This window comes from Ursus arctos, unplaced genomic scaffold, assembly GCF_023065955.2.
Source record: "Ursus arctos isolate Adak ecotype North America unplaced genomic scaffold, UrsArc2.0 scaffold_9, whole genome shotgun sequence".
Taxonomy (NCBI): domain Eukaryota; kingdom Metazoa; phylum Chordata; class Mammalia; order Carnivora; family Ursidae; genus Ursus; species Ursus arctos.
Window position 1 is genome coordinate 64,328,942 of NW_026623111.1, and position 24,614 is coordinate 64,353,555.

Consider the following 24,614-nt stretch of genomic DNA (forward strand, 5'->3'; position numbering starts at 1 on the left):
ATGTAACCAGATGGGGTTGAAACAGGAGAAAAACCAGGCCTTAAACAACTAAACCCGCTAACCACCCTCTAACAGAAAGGGAGGAGCCGTCAACTGCTCGTCTTAATGCCCCTGGCTTTTCCGATTGGCTGCGGCGGCGCAACGTGGCCTGTGATTGGTCACGGCGTCAAGTGCAGCGCCCACGAAGAGGAAGGGTAGGAGTCTTACGCCTTAAGAGCCCGCCTTTTCCGACAAATAAAGGTCGTAGCCGCCGATTCCACGGGCGGAGCTAAATTTATCCCGATTAATGCTGTCGCGGGAACACCCAAAGTGGAGCCCCACGTAGCAAGATGACCCGAAGTTGCTCGGCAGTGGGCTGCAGCACCCGGGACACCGTGCTGAGCCGGGAGCGTGGCCTCTCTTTTCACCAGTGCGTGAGAGCAGCCTCCGGCTGTCTAACTCCCAGCACGGCCTGGCGGGCAGTAGGCCAGGGTGGGGTGGAGCTGGGCGTGCGTCGCGCCGTTGACGTGACGTGGCGTGACGTGCGTAGCGTGGGGGAAAGGAACGTGGGGAATTTTGAGAGTTGAGGTTGTTCATGCTGTTCCTGCGCAGTGTTTACCTCTAAGTTGCTGATTCTTTCTCGTTGCCTACCGCTTGCCTCATGAGTTTTAGCGGGGGTTATTCGAAAGGAGTCGTGCTTCCTTTCGGTCATCTTATTATTTAACGTGAGGAGACGGGAAGGGAGGGCAGTTTGGGAGAACTGTCGAAGGTGTTCGATTCCATTAGAGTGTGTGGCTTGCTCATGAGCATGAGTGTAGATGAGTTTTCACCAGTACTGCCTGACATTGCAAGATACTCAGTAGAATTGACTGAGCTCTACAAGGCCGGCCAGAATGGCTGCATCTGGTCGTGGCAAGGAAGTTTCATTTGGCTCCAGAGTGGGGCAGATTTTCAGAGCAGTTTAAATTAAAAACCACATCTGTAGTCCATCTGTGGTATATATAGGTGGGTCATTCAATTCGAAGTTCAAGGCACAGTGGGAAGTAGAAAAGTGGTAAAACATTCTCACAAAAAGGTACTTCAAAAAGAGGTAGTCTGCTAAGGTAATAGGAAATGTAGGGAGTTAAACCATTGACAAAAGACCTTTATGAGAAGATCAAAAAGAGCTTTATGGGACAGGTGGTATTTGAATTGGACCTTGAACTTAATCGGGGGTGGGAGGTGGCGCTTAAATAGGAATAGCACGGAAAAACGTAAAGGGATGGAAACTGCAGATATCAGAGGATTGGGAAAAGTAGCTTGAAGACATTTAAAAAGAAAAGGTTAAGGAGTTTCAACTATGTGTGGTAGGCCTGTTGTAGTCATTGTTTTGTTTTGTTTTTTAAATAGGGCTGATTCCTCCAACTAAGCTGTTGTAATTGTATCTTTTTTTTTTTCTCCTTCAGGATTTTTCCCCATCAATTTTTTCCTGTTGTGTTTTTATTTTCAACTGCTCCCTCTACTGATCACTTGTTTAATGAGCATGCTCACATTACTTCCATTTTTAAACAGGCACACAAACCCAAGAGCCTATGTGCAGGTCTGCACTACCCTACCACTCCTTCCTGTACAACCAGGCTCCTCAAAACAGGAGCATACACCTATTTCCCTAAGTCCTGTTGGCTTTTCAACCAATTGTAGCCGGATACCTGTCACTACTGCTCTAATGCACTGACAAAGGGTCACCAATAATCTTGCCAAATCTAAGTGAGCACTTGACCTCTTTTTAACTTTTAATCATATCAACTACTCCATGAAACTTTCTCCCCTATTGGCTTTATTAACACTCTGTCCCTACTTATCTCTTGTTTTTCTAATTATTTCAATTTTTTGCTGCCCCGCTTTTGCTATGCCTTCTTAGGTTTTATTTATTTTATATATTGAGGACCAAAGTAAGACCTGCTTAATTTTAAGAAAAGAAAGTGATGTAATTATTATGATAGTCTGCTATGATTCTTCCAGGCCGATTTCTTCCCCATTCATTCCATTTTCCTGATTCCTGGGAATGATTTTTCTAAAAGTGCAAATTTCATGCTAGTTCCCGGAAGGAAGGATTTTACTCTGGGCTTTTCAGTGCCTTAAAAGATAGAGTCCAAGCTCCTCTGTGAAGCCTTTCCTCTTATACCTCTCTTCTAAACCCGAATTACATTCACTCTGTATTTCTGTTATTGTATATGTGTGCTGAATGAAATATATGTCCTTATGTTTGAATGGGAGGGAATCATCTTTGTCTTCCTATAAGTAGGAAGTTGTAAGGAAGGCAGGAGAAAGGAGAGACAGGGAGAGGAGTTAGAATACTATGGTGTTAGTCCTAACAATGATGTAGTACTAATCAGAAGTAAGGGTTCAGCAAAAAGGTAACATGGGAAGGAAAGAATTTGTCAACTTGCCATTGCCCAAAGGCAGCCTCTTCAAATTCTTGACCATGGAGCCCTCCCCAAAAGGAAATTTGAGTACATGCTCCTGATATATGCCTGGTGATTTATAAATTACATACATGAGGTGATGTACTCACATATATATTATGAAACACAAAAATTAAGATGGGGCAAAAATTATAAAAATAGATTCTAATATTTTCTTCAAATCTCAGTAGATGAGTGCATACTCCTCTGGAGAACTCTGACCTGAAGGATGGATCCCAAACTTACTAGAGCATACAAGATCTTTTATGCTCTGGCCTCTAGCCATCCCTCCAGCCCATCTGTAACCAGTACCAGCTACCTCTGTACTCTCCTTTAACCCTCTCCAGCCTCCAAATTAAGCCTTTTCGATGCTTATTTTTCAATGCTTTATGAACCAGTAAGATGCAAGTCATTATTTTATATCTCTGTGTTTTTGCATCTGCTTGGAGTGGCCACTGTCTGCATGGCAAACTCCTATCAACACTTCAGTTCTTGCTCCAGTATTATCTCTTCTGAAGCCTTCCCCAACACACCTGGCACCTTACCAGAGTTGTGAAAGATGTTGCAAGGACACAGGCAAGGGGCTGTGCCTGAAAAGCGCGAATCGAAATGACTAAAGGTGTGGAAATTGTTATGAGAATACTGATACTTAGTCAAACATATAAATAGTCAAATATGAGGTGGGACTGGCAACTTTAAAGAAGTGACACTTTGATGCATTCTCTTTCTGTTGCTGTAAAGAAATTAAACAATTTATTTCATAACCAAAGAAATAATATGTATGATAATTTGGGAGAGTTTTTACCTGAATTGTCACAATGAGTTCTATTTTTAAACTTTTAATTATGAAACATTTCAAACACACTAGCAGGCAAAAAATAATACATAACAAACATCTAGGTACCCACCACTAGAATTAAGCAGATATTAACATTTTGCCTTGTTTCAGGTTTTGTTTTTGTATTTTCCCATTAAAAGAGAATTAAGTTACAAGTATAGTTAAAACTTTACCCCTCAATCCTTTTTCCCTCTCCTCAGAGGCAACCACTGTAGAACGGATTTTGTTAGCCACTTTTCTGGAAAATATATACAGGGAGCCAAAGGTAAATTTCTGCTAGTAGTGTAAACAAGGCATAGTCAGCAGGAGAGAGAATATGGATTCTGTATTCATGTAAACCAATTCATTATTATATATATGAGATGATGATTGGTTTGGAATTTTTCTTTTGCCACAGGTGGTTTTAGAATAGGGAGACATGAATTCCAATTTCAACTACTATTTACTGGTAGCTATACTTAGGTCTGGTCTTGGTTTCATCTTCTGTGAAAGGATAAAAACCTGTCGTGCAGAATTTTTTAAGCCTTCAAAAAACACACACATCTGGGTGTCTGGCTGGCTCGGTTGGAAGAGTGGGCAGCTCTCGATCTCAGGTCATGAATTTGAGTTCCCCGTTGGATGTAGAGATTACTTAAGTAAATAAACTTTAAACACACACACACACACACACATATTTATGGCACAAGGTAAATGCTTTAAATGTATCAATTATTATTACCAATTTAATTTTGTTCAGAATTCAAATTAGTCATGCTGGTTAGACTGCGGTATTTTCCCAACCCTTTCATTTTGTTTAATACTTTGGGGCAAACCAACAAAGCTATTTGGGACTGGCTTGTTATACCTACTTCAGGGTCTCCAGATGGCCCAGCCCATTCCGTGGGCTAAGGGGATTGGCTGTGGTCAGCAGGCATGCCAGTTGGGAAACTGCATCAGAGGGTTAGGCTAGTATTGGAACTTGGTGGACTAGCCACCTTTTTACTGTCCTTTGCGTGGTTAGAGACCACACCCAATCTGTGGAAAAGCTGCCTACAAACATGTGCCATTAGTTAAGAAAGGAACTCAGTGAAAAGAGATTTGCCTCGCCTTTAATAGAAAAAGACCTTCCTTTTGATCAAGTAGCATCATCTTCCTGGAACAATACAATGAAAGTCCTGAAAGTGGAATTGTTCCTAGGAAAGAACAAACTCTGGGTAGTACTTTACCATTGACAAAGCCTTTTGAGTGCATTTGTCGCACTGTGCACCCTTACAACAACCCTGTGAGGGGGCTCAAAGATTGAGAGATGTATCTAATACCACATGGCTGATAAAAGGTCATTGAAGCTTAAGTGCAGGTTTTCCAATTCAGTGTTCTTTCTCAAGGTGATTGAGAGAATATCTCAGAATTCTGTTTTACCATACTGTATTATTTCCCTAACCATGAGCCGAGGAACTTAAAGTTCTCACTAGTTTCAGTTTGTAACAAGTACATGCTTTAAAACCTAAGTTAAAATATACAAAAATCACACAGCTATCTGTAGATCTGTCCCCAGGACAAATCAAGGAAGAGGGTGCGGAAAGAGTAGTTTTGTGATTTTCATTTTATCAATTTCATAATTTTTTTCTCACAGTTTCTAAACATAGTAATTTGGGCTTAAAAACAGGAATACAAGGTAATTTTTATATTCAAGGCTAAGAAAAAGTGGTGCCTTTCAAAAGAAAAGAGGAAGATTGAGTATGGGAAATGTACTTGTTTTCTACTGCTCAGTAAAATTTTTTTTAAATGCAGTGTGGAAACATTATCTCACATAAATTCCGAGGGTAGGAATTCAGGAGTGGATTAACTGGGTGTTACAGGGTGTCTTATAAGGGTGCAGTGAAATGTTAACCAATCCTAGAATCTTCTGAAGACTTGATGAGGCTGAAGAGTGTGTTTTCAGAAAGGCTCATTCAACATGGCCTTTGGCTGGAAGCCTGTTTCTTGCCAAGTAGACCTATATCTCTATAGGACTGCTTATGACATGGCAGAGAAGTTCCCCCCAGAGAAAAATCATTCAATAGAGGGAGCAAGTACCTTTTATTATCTAGTCTTATTTAGCCCATTGTCACTCCTGCTTTTTTTATTTCTTAGAAGCAAATCACTAACTCTAGCCCACACTCAAGGGGACGGGAATTAGGCTTCATCCCTTGAAAGGAGGAGAAGCAAAGAATTTGTGGACATAAAGACGCATATACTAAATTTGAGCAGATTCTGTTAAGTGTAGGCAGCGAAGACAAAATGTGGTATGGTATGGGATACGAGACTTGCCCTCATACAAATTGAAGCAGATGAGATCACTTAGATTTTGGAGTCTCAGATTAAAAAAATCAAAGAATTTTGAAAAATGGAATCAGATTAAGTTAAGTTCTAATTGGACTTGATGTTTATGTAAGGCAGTTAAATAATAGATGGGTTTATGTAATAAATACTGTAGTATTACTATAATATCTTCATGTTAATGGAACTTTAATATGATTGCTGTAGATTTCCAACTGATACCATACAGCGCTCAAAATGGATCAGGGCTGTTAATCGTGTGGACCCCAGAAGCAAAAAGATTTGGATCCCAGGACCAGGTGCTATACTATGTTCCAAACATTTTCAAGAAAGTGACTTTGAGTCATATGGCATAAGAAGAAAGCTGAAAAAAGGAGCTGTGCCTTCTGTTTCTCTATACAAGGTACTTAAATCTAGGTGTAAACAAAACTAAATTCTAAAAGCCTCACATTATAGCTAGAATTTACAGAGATTTAAAAAAAATCCTAAGTCTTGAAACAAATCCAATAATAGATTTTAAATGCTTAGAAAACTTGTTTTTGGGTTTTTAAAAAAATCTATATGTAATATTGGAATTTTTTTAAAAATTAGGTATATAAATACAAATCATAGTCAAGACACACATAAAGATTACTAAACTGATCACAAGAATCAACTAGTAGATGCCTTAGAATTCAGGCTTTTGTTTAAGTGTGAGACAGTTTCTAGAATACTTAGAAATTATGCCTTTATGGTGCTCCTGCCAGTAATGTTATTGATCTTGACCAAAAATGTACCTAATTATTAACAGTAATATAGAGGGGTATATATAAAGAGAGGTCTTTCCACGAGTCTATCACTGGCATTGGTATTACTGTTTCTTTTGTTTCTGTGTTCTCCTTTTATCTCTCGGCCATCCTCTTACACATGGCTTGTCACTGCCTGCACAGCCTGCAGTTGTCGTCTACCTGTTCTATCCTGATGCTACCCTTCCCTCCTCTTATCCTTTGGAGTCTTCTTTCAGTATTGTTTTGTCTCGTTCCTCTATTCAGAAGAATGTAGTGGGTGTCAAATCCAAACTCATAAGCTCCAAGAGCTTCCTTTTAGTTGTGCGTTTCTAACTGCTCTAAATTCTCTTTTCAAACTACTGTGTTCTTTTTTCAAATTCTCTTTTCATACTACTGCATATGTGATCAGTTGACTTGCTTTCATGCTTTTGTGTAGTATCGGTACGCTACAGTAGTTCAGGGCCTTGTGCCAGAAGATCTACATAAATTATCTTCTTTTAGACTTAAAACAACTCTGTATTTTTATCCACATTTTACAAATAAAGAGATGAGGGATTGTAGAGGTTTAGTGACAGCTAATAAATGAGGGATTCCAGGATTCAAACCCAGATCAGTCTTAATTTCAAAGCCCATGTTCTGTCTACTGTGCCTTCTTTTTGCACAAATAACTTTCTTGTCCCCTCCGTTAAGTCACGTTATTGCCCCTTTAAAAAACTATTCAAAACTCATTTCCACGAAGCCTTCACAAATTACCACCTTTCTGTTGTTACCTTAACCATTTCAGACACTTTCGGCGTCATGTTAACTTTCAGCATCAGGTTACTATTTCTGTATAGATGAAAAAAACCAAAAAACCCTTTTCACATTTTCATATAAATACATTTGAAAAAGTCAGGGACCTTTTTCTTTCATAATTCAACTCCCCACAGCAACCAGGTGAGTGCTTTGCATTTAGTGGTATTTTTATAGACACTCTTCTGTGTAATAATTTCAAAAATAATCTGAATGTGGTGTTTCTATTGCAGGTTCTTCAGGGCGTACACCTTAAAGGTAAAGCAAGACAGAAAATCCTAAAACAGCCACTTCCTGATAATTCACAAGAGGTTGCTACCGAGGACCATAACTACAGTTTAAAGAGACCTCTGACAATAGGTGCAGAGAGACTGGCTGAGGTGCAACAGATGCTCCAAGTGTCCAAAAAAAGACTGGTCTCTGTAAAAAACTACAGGATGATCAAGAAGAGAAAGGGCTTACGATTAATTGATGCACTTGTAGAAGAGAAACTACTTTCTGAAGAGACAGAGTGTCTGCTGCGAGCACAGTTTTCAGGTATGTCCCCCTTTTCCGAATTACCATTGAGTATTTACTTTGCTCCCGCCTATGAACACGTGCTTTTCGCTGAAACATGAAGTCTCGGGGTAAGCAAAGAGAAGGAAAAGTAATTGCCAAAATCCTTTTATGTATTACCAGCTTTAAAAGTAATGTGTTTATTATAGGAAAAGCAAGGAAATATATAAATGATAAAAGTTACACATAATCCTGCTACCCAGAGATGAGATCGTACGGTTGATACCATATACTGTACTTTTCATTTTTTATAAAGCACTCATTTTACAGCAAATTCTTTATAAGCAGTTTTAACTGTTACATAATTTGTCACTAAAGTGTTTTTGCGGTGTTGAACCAGATAATTTTGCCAGTTCCCTTTGAGCTTGAAAATTCTATGAGTCTCCATATTATTTTCTAAAATATTCTGTAGAAGATACATATGTCCGTTGGAAAGACTACCTACTCTCCTTTGTAAACCAGATATTTGAAGAGGGACAAAATAAGCATTGCCAACTCACTCTTTGATGAAAGCAGCAGAGATTTTGGATTTACATTCTGGTAAAAAATAAGTATGTCTTATTTCTAGAAAAGAGTAGGTATCTCCAAAGGAGAAGAATATTTTGTGTTTTTCCAGTATGGGAAAGAGGTAATAAACACGCATCCCTACCAGGAAAGAGGATTTTTTTTTCTCAAGGTAGGCAAGATTATCTATTCAATCTGAATAGCATCCTATGCCCAGAAATGTTTCTTGTGTCTCATTTTCACCCTCAGATTAATGGTAACCAGGGAACAAAATAAAACAAATAAATGTACTCATAATCCAGAAACTTAGTTTTATCCAGTTATTTCATTCTCTTTCCAGTTCCTCTAAAATTCTCTACTTAGGCTGCCAGTGAATAGTAAAACCTACTGATTCAAGTGGAAACTGTTTTCTTCTCTCTTTTGAGTGAAATGATCCAAGATGAACAGGAGGAATTGGTCAGGAGGCCCTAAGATTGGATATTAACCTTTGAACAAACTCAGTGAAACTGTGATTGGATTTGGATTTGGGTTTTGATGCTCTCTGCACTTGTATCCAAATGCTGTGATTTATACCTGAAAATGTTACTGTACACACTTCATCACAAAAAATAAATAAATTTATTTTAACAGATTTTAAATGGGAGTTGTATAACTGGAGAGAAACAGCCGAGTACTCCACAGAAATGAAACAGTTTGCATGTACACTCTACTTGTGCAGTAGCAAAGTCTACGATTATGTAAGAAAGATTCTCAAGCTGCCTCATTCTTCCATCCTCAGGACGTAAGTAAATTACTTTTTAGATGCTAAAGAAAACGAGTATTATATTATTTTATTGCATTTTGTGTGTTAAGGCTATTCATACTCATACTCTCATTTATTAGTCCATTTTCTCTTTTTAGAAACTTTTAGGTGGTATTTGCATATTATCACAGCAGCAGTATTTTCACCAACAAAATGAAGGCGTATAGTCTGATAATTTTTTTGCATCCTCTGGATGGCAGAGACACTCTCAGTGATAAAAAATCTGGACTGGAACATACTGTAGTAGTTTGGGGATTTCTAAAACATTTCAGTAGTTTTACTATCAGACTAGCCTAGAAAATCCAAAAGAGTTCTAGATTGACACCGTTGGTTTGAGGCTAAGCACAAAAATCTGCATTTTTATAAGCACTGTAGTTGATGCCAGGGCAGGTTATTCAGGGAGGAGATTTTGGTAAATAATTTTGTAGGATTTTTGGTCAAAATACATAGATATATTTATAACTTTCTTAGTGTTGTAATACTGTGTTATAAGTAAATAACACAGTGGCTTTACGGTAATGTCTTATAAAAGTAATACTCAACTTCTATTTTTTTATCACTGGTTTTACAGATGCCTGTGTATGTATGTATGTATGTATGTATGTATTTGGCTTAGAAATGATAGAAATTTATTGTCTCACAGTTCTGGAGGCTAGAAGTCCAAAATCAAGGTGTCATCAGGGTTAGTTCCTTCTGAGGGCTGTGAGGGAGGAGGGTCTGTTCCATGCGTCTCTCCTTAACTTGACTTGTAGATGGTGGTCTTTTTCTCTGTGTGTCCTTACATCATCTCCCATTATGTATTTGTGCTTCTGTGCCCAAATTTCCTTTTTTATGAGGGCCAGTCATGTAGGATTAGGATTCACTTTAATGACCTCATTTTAACTTGATTACCTCTGTAAAGACTATATGTCCAAATAAGGTCACTTTCTGAGGTACTGGGGATTAGGACTCCAATGTATCTTTTTTGAGGGACACAATTCAACCAATAATAGTCACTTTCCTGATGCATTAGTCTCCCCATTACCCACAACCTATAGGCCAACTCCTTCCTGTGGTTTACTGAACTTCCTGTGATGTGGCCCCTGCTGGGCTCTGAGGCTCATCTCTTGCCTCCCTCCCTGCCCTCTAGCATTCCATACTCCAATTTTAAGGCATTCCTTGTTGCTTCTTGCCTCAGGGACTTACTGGTCCCTGTGCCTAAAATGCCCACTCACTCTCTGTTGGTCCTGGCGATGACTCCTCAGTCTTCAGACTCAAATTAGATATGACATCCTTTCAGAAGCCTGGCCTGGAGTAAGTACTCCTCTCACACATTTGATACAGAACTGAATTCAGTTCCTGAAACACTGTCTTCCCCACTGGACTGTAAGCTGCGTGGGTATGAGGTCTGTGTCTGATTCTGTTATGCTACCCACTAATCCTGACCCCGCAAGGTACCTGGAGCACAATGGTCCCTTGATAAATGTTTGTGGAAAGAAAGAATGCCTGAATGGTCACTTAGCATTTCAAATAGAGGCAAGGGAGAAATGTAGTGAACCTCAAGTTGCTGTCTAAAGAACAGCACTCCATTTAACTCAATGCAGGTGGGGCAGAGGCCAGCCAGGAATGACAGCAGCCCTCTGTCCTGGAAGCTGCCTCTTGGTTTCTTACTGCTTCAACTTTAAAACAGACTCAGAGGGGCTCTGAGCTGGAGAAACTCTGAGGGATCATGTAATTAACATGTAACACTATACTAGTTTTGAGTGTATAACAGTTATTTGGTATTTGTATATATTGCAAAATGATCACCACACTAAGTCTAGTTAATTAACATCTATCACACACATAGTTAAAATTGATTTTTTCTTGTAACGAGAACTTTCAAGACCTCTTAGCAATTTTCAAATATGCAATATGGTATTAGTAACTATAGTCACCATGTTGTATATTGCATCCTCTTTTTAAACAACAATATTCCTCCACATACTATTAAAATAATACTAATAAAAAATTTAGAAATGAGAGAAAAAGAAGGACAATTCATTAATCCCTCTTCTACGTTATATGTAAACAGTTATTATTAACATTTAGGGAATTTTCTTCCAGTCTTTTTTCTGTGCTTAGATTTATTAGTTTTTTACATAGTTATGATCTTTAACAACTGCATAGTATCAGGTAGTTAGTTGTACCCTACTTAACCAGGGCATTCTGCAGCTACTGGACATTTATTTATATTGTTTCTGTTTTTTGGTCATAATGGCCATTTTATAATTGAGTTGGACATTGGTGTATAGGCTTATTCATGCTCTTCCATAATATGATTTTAGTGTTTAGGCCAGATTTTATTCTTATTTATAAATGTTTACTTTCTGCTAGGCAGGAGATGTTCTTAGAGACACTATGTTGGTATTTCCCCCTCCAGTGCCTTGTTTAGTCAAGTTCTGTCTTCACTGGTTTTAAAGCACTGCTTCCTGCTTCTACACTCTGGTTTATGTGAGACAATTCTTCATTTTCTATCGTTCTACATCAACATCGGATTACATACTCCAGCAAGTCCAGCTCACACTGATATTTCTCCATGTCATCTTGCATTTATGACCTTTGCTATGACATTATTTAGTACAATTTTAGTACTCAAAAAGTTGTTTATTTCTTTGGGTACTTTGTCTGAAACTAAAGTACCTTGTTTAATATGATAGTAATACATGCTTGCTTTAAAACAGTCAAACAATATGTAAGTATATAAATACCAGAAAATGAAAAATATTTACAGTGCTTCCATTCCCCTAATTCCTAAGATAACTGCTACCAGCAGTTTGGTATATATTCTCTCAGACATTTTTAAAAATCTATTATCCACAAAATTTTATTTTAATAGCTATCTGTTATTCTCATATTTTAGAAATATACAGATTTTATCCTAAAAAGTCTGAATGGTCAAACATATTCATGTTTGATTACATTTCAATTTATTTTTCCATTTAAAAAGTTGTCTCTATTTTTAACACATCTCTGCTTATGTCTTAAACTTCCAAATCATTATCTATAATCATTATATTTAGTATTTATGTAAATATTTATTGGTCAGGAGTGGCCAGTGAGACAGGAGGAAAACCAGGCCTGGAAGCTTTGTGGTGGCCTGGAAGCCAAATGTAGAAAGTGTCTCGAGGAGATAGTAGTCCACTGTGTCCCTACTGCTGGGAGAGCAAGTAAGAGAAGGACAGAGAATCGACTGTTGGATTTTGCAGGATGGAGGTCATTGATGACATTGACAAAAGCAGTTGCAATAGAGTGGTAGAGAGGTAAGCCTGGCTGAAATGGGATCAAGGGAGACCGGAAGCCTAAGAAAGAGAGACCATGATTATGGATTCTCAAGTTTTGCTATGTAAGGAGCAGAGCTGTGGATCTGTGGCTAGACGGGAACAGAGGTGGAGGGGAGGGCGTCTGTTGAGAGCAGAGTTGTTCCACTGTGTTTGCATGCTGAAGGGAGTGATCTAGTAGGGAAGAAAATTGGTGATGCACAAGAGAGAGGATTGTGAGAGATAACATCTAACACCATTGTGGAGAGACGTCTGGCCTTGATTAGGAGTGGGGACAATTCTTTAAACAGGAAGAAGGGCAGAGATACAGATTCAATAGGTTAACCAATTGATGATAGGAAAATGAGGTTTTATTGGATTGCTTCTATTTTCTCAGTGACGTAAAGATAATAGCTGAGGGTCCCTTAGGTGACTCAGTCGGTCAAGTGACTGGCTCTTGATCTCGGTGCTCACATCTTGATCTCCCAGTTGTGAGTCCAAACCCCACATTGGGCCCTACACTGGGCATGGAACCTACTGAAAAAGATAATAGCTGAGAGTTGCGGAAGGAGACATAAGAAGTTTGGGGAGAAAGGAGAAAATGTGAATATTTGTTTTTCCCCTCAGTCATGATGGAGAAATAGTTATTTGGTAGATGATTAGATGACGACAGACCAAGCCAGATTTTTATTTTTAAAAACTCTTGGTTCAGACAGGTACCTCCCTCACTAATTTCTCCTTGTATCTTTCTCTAATCGCTTCTGTAATTTTCTGTGTACTGATGTTGGATTTTTTTCAGTACTGTCTTGAATTTTTTATGTCCAGAACCATCCCAGAGCTGTGCTGCTTATAATTCCAGTTCTTTGGGTCTTGAAGGTTTGTTTTCACATATCTTTTGTAAGAATGTCATAACATCCTCAGCCTGCCTTATTATAACATACATATGGTATGATCTTACAGATTTCCTCTAATTTCCTATTTAGGTATTCATTGCAATTAGTAAATTAGCTCCCTCTAATAGAGAAGGTGATATGAGAGATTCAAAGGTAAACAAGACCATGGGAGGAGCTAATAGTCTTGAAAAACACTTAGCTCAGCATTTTCGCTCTTCAGCACTGTATTTTTTCCAGGCAGAGTTTTAAGCCAGCCAATGGACTCCTTATAATCACTCCATAAATAAGCTATTGTAATTTAAAATATCATGTTGATGACAATGTAAATTATTGGTAAAAACTTTGTGAAGGAAAATTTGGGAATGTGAATTAATTTTAAATTGATTCACCCAATTATGTGCGCTGGAGGTCCAAAATTTGTTTTTAATTTCTTATGAAAGTTGAATCCAGGGGCACCTGGTGGCTTAGTCGGTTAAGTGTTTGCCTTCAGCTCAGGTCATGATCCCAGGATTCTGGGATCAAGCCCCATGGCAGGCTCCCCGTTCAGCGGGGAGCCTGCTTCTCCCTCTCCCTCTGCAGCTCCCTCTGCTATTACCCTGCTGGTGCTCTCTCACTCTCTCTCTCTCTCTCTGACAAATAAATACATAGGGATGCCTGAGTGGGTTGGTTGGTTAAGCGTCTGCCTTTGGCTCAGGTCATGATCCCAGAGTCCTGGGATTGAGTCCCACATAAGGCTCCTTCCTGTGGATGCAAAAGACATACTTCGGGTACTTTGCTGAAACTAAAGTACCTTGTTTAATATGATAGTAATACATGCTTGCTTTAAAACATTCAAACAATATGTAAGTATATAAATACCAGAAAATGGTATTTTCTCCCTCTCCCTCTGCCTGCTGCTTCCCCTGCTTGTACTCTCTCTCTCTCTCAAATAAATAAATAAAATCTTTTAAAAACGCATATATACATACATACATAAAATCTGTTTAAAAAAGTTGAATCCATTCATTTCAATGCTTGTGTAAGCAAATTTACGTCTCTATCCTACTCCTAGGAATTGCATAAGTGACATAAATATGTACCTGTGTATGTGTGCACCCAAGTACACAGTACCGTGCTGTTTGTATTATCTAAAAAATGGAAACAGTCTAAATGTCTTTCAGTATAGGATAGTTGAATTATTTATGGCTTAACTATACTTCAGTATACCACGTACACATTTAAAATGAGGTAGGTCAGTAGTTAAGGATACAGAAAAATATTGCTGTAACATTACTATTAAGTAAAAAAAGATTGAGTATAAATTTTGAAAATTGTATCTAGGTATATATATACATAAAGGAGTCTGGAAGAATGTCCCTGAAATATTGAAGTGACTATTACTTTTTGCACTTTCCATATTGTTTTACTTTTAAAAACATTTTTTTACAATCAAAAAATTTTTTCATTTTGAAGGGGAAGAAGGGTTTGAGACAGAAATCAATCAGTTCTCTACAGTTCTAAGTCACAAACAGTTTGGGTATTTCCATTCTCAGTTATAAAAACTTTTAGAAACAAGGCCACATATCTTTCTGCCTGATATTCAAGACCTCATTCTTGTAGCTGTGGACATGAAGATACCATTTAGAATTCCATTTAAAAATCAAACTGAAAGAACATTAGCTTTCTTAGCCTATTTAAAATAAAAACTTTTACATAGAGGCATGAAGTAGTTTCATTACATAATGATTCCATGTGCAACACAGTTAGCATCTTTGGTGTTCATTTGAGAATCCTAATTCAAGAAAAAAAAATTTTAACAATTAAAATTTGGAGACACAATTTCAAAGGCTATTCAGCATACTAGTGGGCTGTAGCATTTCCCTGTTTTGTCATTATCTTACTATTTTAAAATATAAACAACTGATTAATACTTAAAATTTTGTTGATTAGTACTTTTGTCTCTCAAATAGGTTAAAAGCAACTTAAAGTCAAAGTATGTCTTTAGCATCCTATAAATATATTTTTCAAACCCATTAGTACATCTTGAAATCAATTCAGCGGGTCATAATTGGCATTATATATGCACATATTATATATATGTGTGCATGGCATGTAGTGAGGGTAAATTTCATTTATGGAACTTTTAGGTTGCAGCAAAATATTTGGAAACCCCTGTCCTGAAATACTTAGGTACATTAAGAGTCTGAATGAAATAGAGGTCGGCTCTCCAGGAAGAATCTTTGGCAGCTTAGAATATAGCCCCACAATCAGAAATATAAGCCCCCCACCCCACCCCGGGGCACCTGGGTGACTCAGTCAGTCATGATCACAGGGTCCTGGGATCAGGCCTTGCCTCAGGCTCCCTGTTCAGCTAGGAGTCGGCTAAAAAGAGGGCCCCTGGGTGACTCAGTTGGTTAAGTGTCTACCTTTGGCTCAGGTCATGATCCCAGCATCCTGGGATCGAGCCCCACATTGGGTCCCTGCTCAGCAGGGCATCTCCTCCCTCTCCCTTTGCCCCTGCCCCTGCTTGTGCTTTCTCTCTCTCTCTAATAAATAAAATCTTTTTAAAAAAGAAAGAAATATAAACCCCCCAAAAGTCATTTGAGTTACAAAAGTAAACTTCAGGGGTGCCTGGGTGGCTCAGTTAAGCATCTGCCTTTGGCTTGGGTCATGATCTCAGGGTCCTGGGATCGAGCCCCACGTCAGGCTCCCTGCTCAGTGGGGAGCCTGCTTCTCCCTCTACCTCTGCCTGCCACTCTGCCTACTTGTGCTCTTTGTCAAATAAATAAATAAATAAATCTCTCTTTTTTTTTTTTTTTAAGTAAACTTCAGTTAAGATGAACACTCCAGGGGTGCCTGGGTGGCACAGTCGTTAAGCGTCTGCCTTTGGCCCAGGGCGTGATCCCGGCGTTCTGGGATCGAGCCCCACATTAGGCTCCTCCGCTATGAGCCTGCTTCTTCCTCTCCCACTCCCCCTGCTTGTGTTCCCTCTCTCGCTGGCTGTCTCTATCTCTGTCACATAAATAAAATCTTTAAAAAAAAAAAAAAGATGAACACTCCAGTCTATACTTCAGAATCCATTTAGTCTTATTTTAGAGAGTGATTCAAATTGGCTGTTGCCTTTCCTGACCCTACAACAAGTTAGAGCAAATTCGAACTGAGTGAAAAGGATTCTGAAGACAAAGGCTAATGTGAATAGGAAAGCATAATCAGAAGTCTGGGAAGGTCAGGGACACTACAAAAGAATTCGTGAGGTAGTAATGTAGGTACTTTGTATAGGGCAGACAGATGCAGATACCTTAATTGTCCCAGAGGACATAATTTTGAGAATTATGGGAAAAGCTTGGGCAGGACCTCGGGAAAGTTGGGTTTCCTATTTGTGCAGAACTAGTGGCAAGGTAAGGGTCATGTGGTTTAAGGTCCCCCTCTGTCCCAGTTTCCTAATCTGTAAAATGAGTTAGATGTGCTATATATTCTCAAAGTTTCCTTCCCCTTCAGCAGTTTTCTCATTTCATTGAATTTACAGGTAAGGCTGGTTTATGATCTAAATTATAAACACATCAATTAGAACAAACTGGGTAATTAATTTGTATACTTTTTAAAAAAGTAAATGAACAGTGAAAATTGCTTTGTGGTATATTTGTATCTTGAAATACTACTCTGTTTCTGAGTTTCTCTGTTACCTTATTATTTTATAGTAATTATATGAATATATGTTTGAAAATAACTAGAATTTGGCTACTTGTACTTGGCTTTGTTTCTATAGGGATTTGAGGCTACTTTAGTACCCTTTATTTTTTTTTATTTTTTTTATTTAGGGGCGCCTGGGTGACTCAGGTAAGCATCTGCCTTCTGCTCAGGTCATGATCCCAGGGTCCTGGGATCAAGCCCTACATTGGGCCCCCTGTTCAGCAGGGAGCCTGCTTCTCTCTCTCCCCACCCCGCCCCAGGCTTGTGCTCTCTATCTCTGAAATAAATAAATAAAAATTTTAAAAAACATAAAGACTTTATTTATTCATGGGAGAGCGAGAGAGCCTCTGAAGCCGACTCCACACTGAGCGCAGAGCCTGACGTGGAGCCCAGTCCAGGACTGCAAGATCATGACCTGAACCAAAACCAAGAGCTGGATGCTCAGCTGACTGAGCCACCCAGACACCCCTACTTTAGTACCATTTAAGGCATTTTTCCTTTTTTTATTTCTTCGTTTGAGTTTTATATTTTTCATTTTTCCAGATGGTTATCCAAATGCAAACCCAGTCCAGGCTTTAACAGCAACATTTTTTCTTTTCTTCAACGAAGAGTAGAGAATGGAGACCAGCTCTATCAATATTGTTCACTGATCATAAAAGGCATATCTCTCAAGCAACAACTTCAGTGGGACCCTAGTAATCACCATTTGCAAGGGTTTATGGACTTCGGCCTTGGCATACTTGATGCCGATGAAACGCCACTTGCCTCCGAAACTGTTTTATTAATGGCAGTGGGTATTTCTGGTCACTGGAGAACGCCTCTTGGTTATTTTTTTGTAAACAGGGCGTCTGGATATTTGCAAGCTCAGCTGCTGCGTCTTACCATTGGCAAACTGAGTGACATAGGGATCACAGTTCTGGCCGTTACGTCTGATGCTACGGCTCACAGTGTTCAGATGGCAAAAGCATTGGGGATACATATCGACGGAGACAACATGAAGTGTACATTTCAGCATCCTTCATCTTCTAGTCAGCAGATTGCCTACTTTTTTGATTCTTGTCACTTGCTCAGATTAGTAAGAAACGCATTTCAGAATTTTCAAAGCATTCAGTTCATTAATGGCACAGCACATTGGCAGCACCTTGTGGAGTTAGTAGCACTAGGGGAACAGGAATTAGCAAATATAGAAAGACTCCCAAGAAAACTTGCAAATCTGAAAAACCACGTACTGAAGATGAACTGTGCTGCCCAAGTGTTCAGTGAGAGTGTGGCCAGGGCACTGGAGTGCTTGTTGTCGCTAGGCCTGCCTCCTTTTCAAAACTGTATTGGTACCGTCCATTTTTTACGGTTAGTTAACAACCTGTTTGACATTTTTAATAGTAGGAACTGTTACGGAAAGGGACTTAAAGGACCTCTATTGCCTGAAACTTACAGTAAAATTAATCGTGTGCTAATTGAAGCCAAGACTATCTTTGTGACATTATCTGACTCTAGCAACAATCAAATAATTAAAGGTAAGCGAAAACTAGGATTCCTGGGATTTTTACTTAATGCTGAGAGCTTAAAATGGCTGTACCAGAATTATGTTTTCCCTAAGGTCATGCCTTTTCCATATCTTCTGACTTATAAATTCAGTCAGGACCATCTGGAATTATTTCTGAAGATGCTTAGACAGGTATTAGTAACCAGTTCGAACCCTACCTGTATGGCATTCCAGAAGGCTTACCATAATTTGGAGACCAGATACAGATTACAAGACGAAGCTTTTCTAAGTGAAATAAGCATCCTTGACATTTCAATTGCTCGAAGGACAGACTTGGCTCTTCGGACAGTTCAGCGTCAGTATGGTGTCAGCGTTATAAAGACTCTTTTTCACAAAGAGGCTATTTGCCAAGACTGGTCTAATTGTTCTCTAAGTGAGGCATTACTTGATCTGTCAGATCACAGGCGAAAACTCACCTGTTGTGCCAGTTATATTGCAAATAAGTTATCCGCTCTTTTAACTTGTGAGGACTGTGTCAGTGCACTGTATGCTTCGGATCTCAAAGTTGCTAAAATTGGGTCACTGTTATGTGTTAAAAAGAAGAATGGTTTGCATTTCCCTTCAGAAAGCCTGTGTCAAGTCGTAAATATTTGTGAGCGAATTGTAAAAACCCATTCAAGAATGGCGGTCTATGAACCACTCCCTAAACAGAGAGAATTGTATCTCCAGCAGCAAATACTGTGTGAGCTTTCTGAGCATGTTTGTCTTTTCGTAGATTTAGACGAGCATCTCTTTGATGGAGAAGTGTGTGCCATCAATCACTTCGTAAAGTTACTAAAGGATATAGTAATCTGTTTCTTAAAGATCAGAGCTGAAGATGGAGCGAAGTACCCTTTAAGACACCATTCAGAAAGACTTGAAATGAAAACTTTGTCAAGAAAACACTGGTCATCTTTACAGGATTACAGGTGTTCAAGTTTCGCTAATACCAATAAATTTAGGCATTTGTTAAGTAATGATGGATATCCATTCAAATGAGAGACCTAAAATATGTCCAAGTTTTTATGAAGAATAATTGGTCAACATTTTTTAAAGCTTAACTGTATTTTATAAATTGACCATTCTGCACAGTTGACAGGTTTGTAATTCTGACTTATTAGAATTTCTAATTATGCATATTATAAAAGCTCATACTTTGGTTTGTATCATTTCAGACTTGGTCATAGAAAGCTGTAAGTCAGTAGGAGCAGACTAGCCAAGAGATGCTGCCTTTGAATATACTACTCTAAGACTGAGTAATGGGACTGGACATACTTTTACCTTGTTCAGTCTATTGTAAAGTGAGAGAATAACAACAACTAAGAGTCATTAAAACTTTGACTCTTACAAATAGACTACCTTCCCTAAAAGCACTTTGGTTTACAGCTCTTAAGAATGTTGACAGGAAAAAAAAATGTAGAAGGAATGTTGCCAGAATACCTATAAAACCTTGGATATAATTTTTACTTACATATGAAAATTAAGATGTGATTTGAAAATTAGGCTAACTTAAGATATCAAATACCACAAAATCCCTTTGCCAGGGCACCCTAAAACAGAAGTATGATGCAACAAAGCTGGGGAATATAGTCCAAGAAGTACATAGGTGATGTCATTTTCACAGTCCATTGTCCTAGGACTTTGAAATACTACTTTTGAGTAATAGAATGGATACTTAACTTGACCACCAGAAGAGCCCAGTGCCCATCAGAGAATGAGGAGAAGCCTTATTTCAGCTTCTCCTTCTGAAGTTTCCTTGTGTTTGCAGGGAGGCTGAAATAAATGTATTTTCAGTGTTGAGTGAATAATGGGATTCACACTGTGTGATTAATAAATTAGAAAAAGATGGTCAGTTGAGAATGGTTATAAAAATATTTGTCTTAATTATATAATGAGTTTTTTTCAGAAATTTAGAGGAGTTTAAATAATCTGAAGATGGAAACATACTAAGAACACTTTTCTCCATTCTCTCACACCCAGACTTGAGAAGATGAATAGAAAAACATAGGTATATGTACTTTCACATATGGGGAAGTGTTTTAAATGGATAAAAGAAACAAGCATATGATTCATCTCTGTGTGTAAAACATTTACTCTTCTCGTCATTGAGTGAATATTCACAAAGTGCAGTTAAACTGAAAACTTAAAATTGCAGAAGATTAATGACCAGGTAAAAGTTGAGTTTTATTAACTGAAATTCTCCTTAAATTGTATATTTTGATGTATTTGTTCTACCTCAAACAAAGGCTTAAGTTTTGAGATGTAACCAGAGTTGTACTACATTTTATGCAAGAGCTATTGCTGAGCAGTCTAGATATTGTGGTTTTTGTTTGCAATAGAATGAGTTTAGATGCACCAGATAAATCTTATTTAAAGGAAGCCTATTTGTAAATCACCACCTTTTAACTTATTGCTTATATAAATCCAAGTTTTCTCCTGAACTTTACTTAAAACTAGGTGCATATCTGTAGGTGTCTGTTCTTTGCTGTTGCATTTTACTACTGTACTAATACATACTGTAGTTTAAGAAATTAGTGTTTTGCATTATTTCTTTAAGTGCCGGATAAACTGGACAAACATGGAAGACACAAGTATTTCCTTCACTGCCTTTAACTGTTACTTGCTCTTGCCCTAGTGTAAGTGTTTCAAGTCTGATATCAGGTTTACTTCACATGATATGCTTTACAGTGAATTCTTAAAATTATTCATATTTGATTAGGGTAATTTAGTTTATATTTTCCAGTTAGCACCTTTGTCCTTTCTTCTTCAGAGAAAACATTCTCTTAAGAAATTTATCCTTCCTACTTTTCAACAAATAGTTGCTGGAACAACTGGATGTCCACATGCAAAAGTATTAACTCTAAGTGGGTCAAAGACCTAAATGTAAAAGGTAAAACTATAAAACTCTTAGAAGAAAATAGAGTAAACCCTTGGTACTTGGATTAGGCAATAGTTTCTTAAATACGACCCCAAAAACATAAACAACAAAAAGTAAATTGGATTTCACCAAAATTAAAAACTTATGCTTCAAAGGACACCGTCAAGAAAGAGACACCCCACAGAATGGGAGAAAATTTTTACTAATATATCTGATAAAGGACTTGCATCCAGAATATACAAAGAACTCCTATAACTCAATAATGAAGGACAAATAACCCAATTTGATAAATGGGTAAAGAACATGAATAGACATTCTTCAAAGGAGATTTACAGATGGCCCGTAAACACATGAATATATACCCAACATCATAAACCATCTGGGAAATGCAAATTAAAACCACAATGAGGTATCACTTTACACCCACTGGGATGGCTATAAGACAGAAAATAACAAGTGTCGACAAGAGTGTGGAGAAATCGAAACCCTCATACACTGTTGGTGGGAAAGCAAATGCTTTGGAAAACAGCTTGGCAGTTCTTCAAAAGGTTAAACATAGAGTTACCATGTCTCCCAGCAGTTCTCCTGACAAGCATATTCCCAAGAGAAATGAAAACATGTCCATTTAAAAACTTGTACAAGAATTTCATAGCATTATTATAGCTAAAAAGTGAAAAAGCCTAAATGTCCAACTGATAAATGGCTTAAAAAAAATGTGCTGTATCCATACGATGGGTAATATGGTAAGTATATGTTGACTGCCAGAACTATTTTTATGAAATGACCGTACCACTCTGCATTCCAGTTGCTCTCCTTTCTTCCCAGTAATTGGTCGTGCCAGGGTTTTGTTTTGAATTAGCCATTTTAATAGGGGTGCAGTGATATTTCAGTGTGGCTTCATTTCCATTTCCTAATGGCTAATGATGCTGAGCATCTTTTCATAGGATTATTTGCCATCCACATAATCTTAGGAGAAAGGGCTGTGCAAGTCTTTTGCCCATATATTGGTAGGTCGGGTTTTTTTTTTTATTGTTAATTATATATTCTGGATGTAAGTGCACTATCTGATGTATTTTGCAAATATATTCTGCCACTCTGTGGCTTTTCTTATTTTCTTAGTGTGTTTTGAAGAGCAGATATTAATTTGGTTAAGTCCAGTTTACCAATTTTTTTCTTTTAGGGATCATACTTAGTTTCCTATCTAAGAAATCTTTGCCTAACCCAAGGCCACAGAGATTTTTCTTCTTACATTTTCTTCTAGGTATTTTGCAGTATAGGTTTTGCCTTTAGGTTATGATTCACTGTCAATTAATTTTGGTCTGTGGTATAAGTTGAGTTTCGTATTTTTACATAGGGATATCCCAGCACTGTTTGTTAAAAAGATTATTCTTTCTTCCCTGAATGACCTTTGAACCCTTGTCAAAAACCGACCAAGTATATATGGGTCTTCTTCTGGGTTCTCTGTTCTGTTCCACTGATCCATAGGTCTAACACTTCACCAGTACCACAGTGACCTGATTAGCCTTATATGAATCTTGAAGCTAGGTGGAGTCTTTCAACTCTGTTCTTTATTCAGAAATGTTTGGCTATTCTAATCTTACCTTTCTATATAAATTTCATAATCAGCTTGTTGATTTTTACAGAAATTCCTGCTGGGATTTTGAATCTAAAGATGAATTTGGAAAGAAATGAGATCTTAATAATAATGAATGTTCCAATTCATGAACATGGTATAGCTCTCTTTAAGTTCTTCTCTAATTTTATCAATGTTTTCTACATTTCACCTACAGATCTTGTATATATTTTTTTCATTTCATGTTTTGTGGTGCTACTATATATGGTTATTGTAAAAATTTGTTTCTAAATGTTCAGTTACTGTGTAAAAATACAATTTTGTATATTGACTTTGCTTAAACTCACCTATTAGTTCTGGTAGGTTTTTTTAAAGATTGCTATGACTTTCCTTTATAGGCAGTTACATTATCCACCAGTAGATACTCTTATTCATTTCCAATCTGTGCCTCCCCCCCCCCCCACCTTATTGTACAGTGACCTGCCACACAATGTTGACTAAGAGTGCCTTGTCCCAGTCTCTGTGGGGGAAACATTCAGTCTTCATTACTTATATGATGTCAGCTGTAGATTTTTTGGTAAATGGTCTTTTCAGGTTGATAATCCCTTCTCTTCCTGGTTTGCTGAAGAGAATGCTTAAATCATAAGTGGGTCTTGAATTTTGTCAGATAATTTTTCTGCACCTTTTTTTTTTTGAAAAACATTTGAGATAATAATTTACATACTGTAATAGTCACTTTTAGTGCATATTATTCAGCAGTTTTTAGTATATTCAAAAGGTTTCCTGCAACTTCTGAGATGATCATATAGTTTTACTTCCTTTGTATGTTGATACAGTGAATTACACTGATTATTTTTTAATGTTGAGGCAACCTTTTATTCCTGGGATAAAATCCAGCCTGGTCATGATGCATTCGTTTTATCTATTGCCAGATTTCATTTGATAATATAATCAATTACAGAGCTGAAGTCTGCGGCCTTATAGTAAATATTACCCTGAATACATTTATTTTCTTACAGCTTTTGAATAAAAACTAAGCATGCCTTAAATGCTTTCATAAAACTTACTATTAACATTTTTAATTTAAAGAGGCCTTTATACATCTCATTTTATAAAATCACTTGGATCATAAAAAGCTCATATGTGGATAGATAATGACAAAATCTGCATTAAAGAAACCCTCACACACACAAAGTCCTAAGTGACATAATAGAAAATAATTCCAATAGTAAAGGCTTTCTAGCTTCCCTCTCCTTTGGGTTGCTGCCATGAAATTTCTACATAACACACTGAAAAAGGATGCAACATGATGCTGGGGGTCCTGGTTTGAAGCTGCATTTTATACATAACAAGCATTTATTTTCTTAGCTACTTGTGTTATAGAACAATAAAAGTGGAAAACTTTTCTAAAGGTATTTTTATTCACATTTTACATAAGATTGAGAAAATATCAGTTGTCCCTATGAAAGAATAGGGAAGCTAAAGCAGTAATTTCTCCCTATAGTTGCTGCTCTGGTTGTTTCATTGCCTGCCGCATTAAGGTTCTGTTTCCCAGATAATCCAGAGACAAGACCTGCAGATTGCTTTTAGTTCTTGAGAGAAAAGGAAACTAAGTAAGGTGCTCACCATAAAAACATCAAACATTAAAAGAAAGTAAAAAGTAGACTGTTTCTGCCCTTACAGAGCAGAAAAAAAAAAGAGAAGACATATTCTCGTTTCAAAGCAATTTAGCTTAATCATAATTGGGCAAAATGACAGACTTATTTTTTTTAGTTGTGTGCTTTCAGAAGTAATGTCAAATTTACTTAAAATCAGATTTTAA

At 37.7% G+C, this 24,614-nt stretch overlaps 1 protein-coding gene across 4 annotated transcripts; it reads left to right on the forward strand.

Moving 5' to 3' along the window:
* Positions 1-203: 203 nt before the first annotated feature.
* On the forward strand, positions 204-24,197 carry THAP9 (THAP domain containing 9). Of its 4 annotated transcripts, XM_026509851.4 has the most exons (6): positions 204-409; positions 5,767-5,962; positions 7,352-7,655; positions 8,808-8,958; positions 17,363-19,270; positions 20,322-24,197. In XM_026509851.4, the coding sequence occupies exons 1-6, from the start codon at positions 330-332 to the stop codon at positions 20,347-20,349; spliced, it is 2,667 nt and encodes an 888-aa protein (XP_026365636.1). In that variant the 5' UTR covers positions 204-329; the 3' UTR covers positions 20,350-24,197. The 4 variants fall into 4 exon arrangements, with proteins under 4 accessions (XP_026365636.1, XP_026365635.1, XP_048067972.1 ...); XM_026509850.4 differs by having other exon boundaries at positions 17,363-24,197; XM_048212015.2 differs by lacking the exon at positions 204-409 and adding an exon at positions 1,425-3,042 and having other exon boundaries at positions 17,363-24,197.
* Positions 24,198-24,614: the final 417 nt, after the last annotated feature.

Coding starts and splice junctions, on each gene's coding strand:
- THAP9 (XM_026509850.4), top strand. CDS start 330: ATGACCCGAAGTTGCTCGGCAGTGGGCTGCAGCACCCGGGACACCGTG. Junction 5,963..7,351: donor CTTCTGTTTCTCTATACAAG/GTACTTAAATCT, acceptor TTTCTATTGCAG/GTTCTTCAGGGCGTACACCT. Junction 8,959..17,362: donor CATTCTTCCATCCTCAGGAC/GTAAGTAAATTA, acceptor TCATTTTTCCAG/ATGGTTATCCAAATGCAAAC.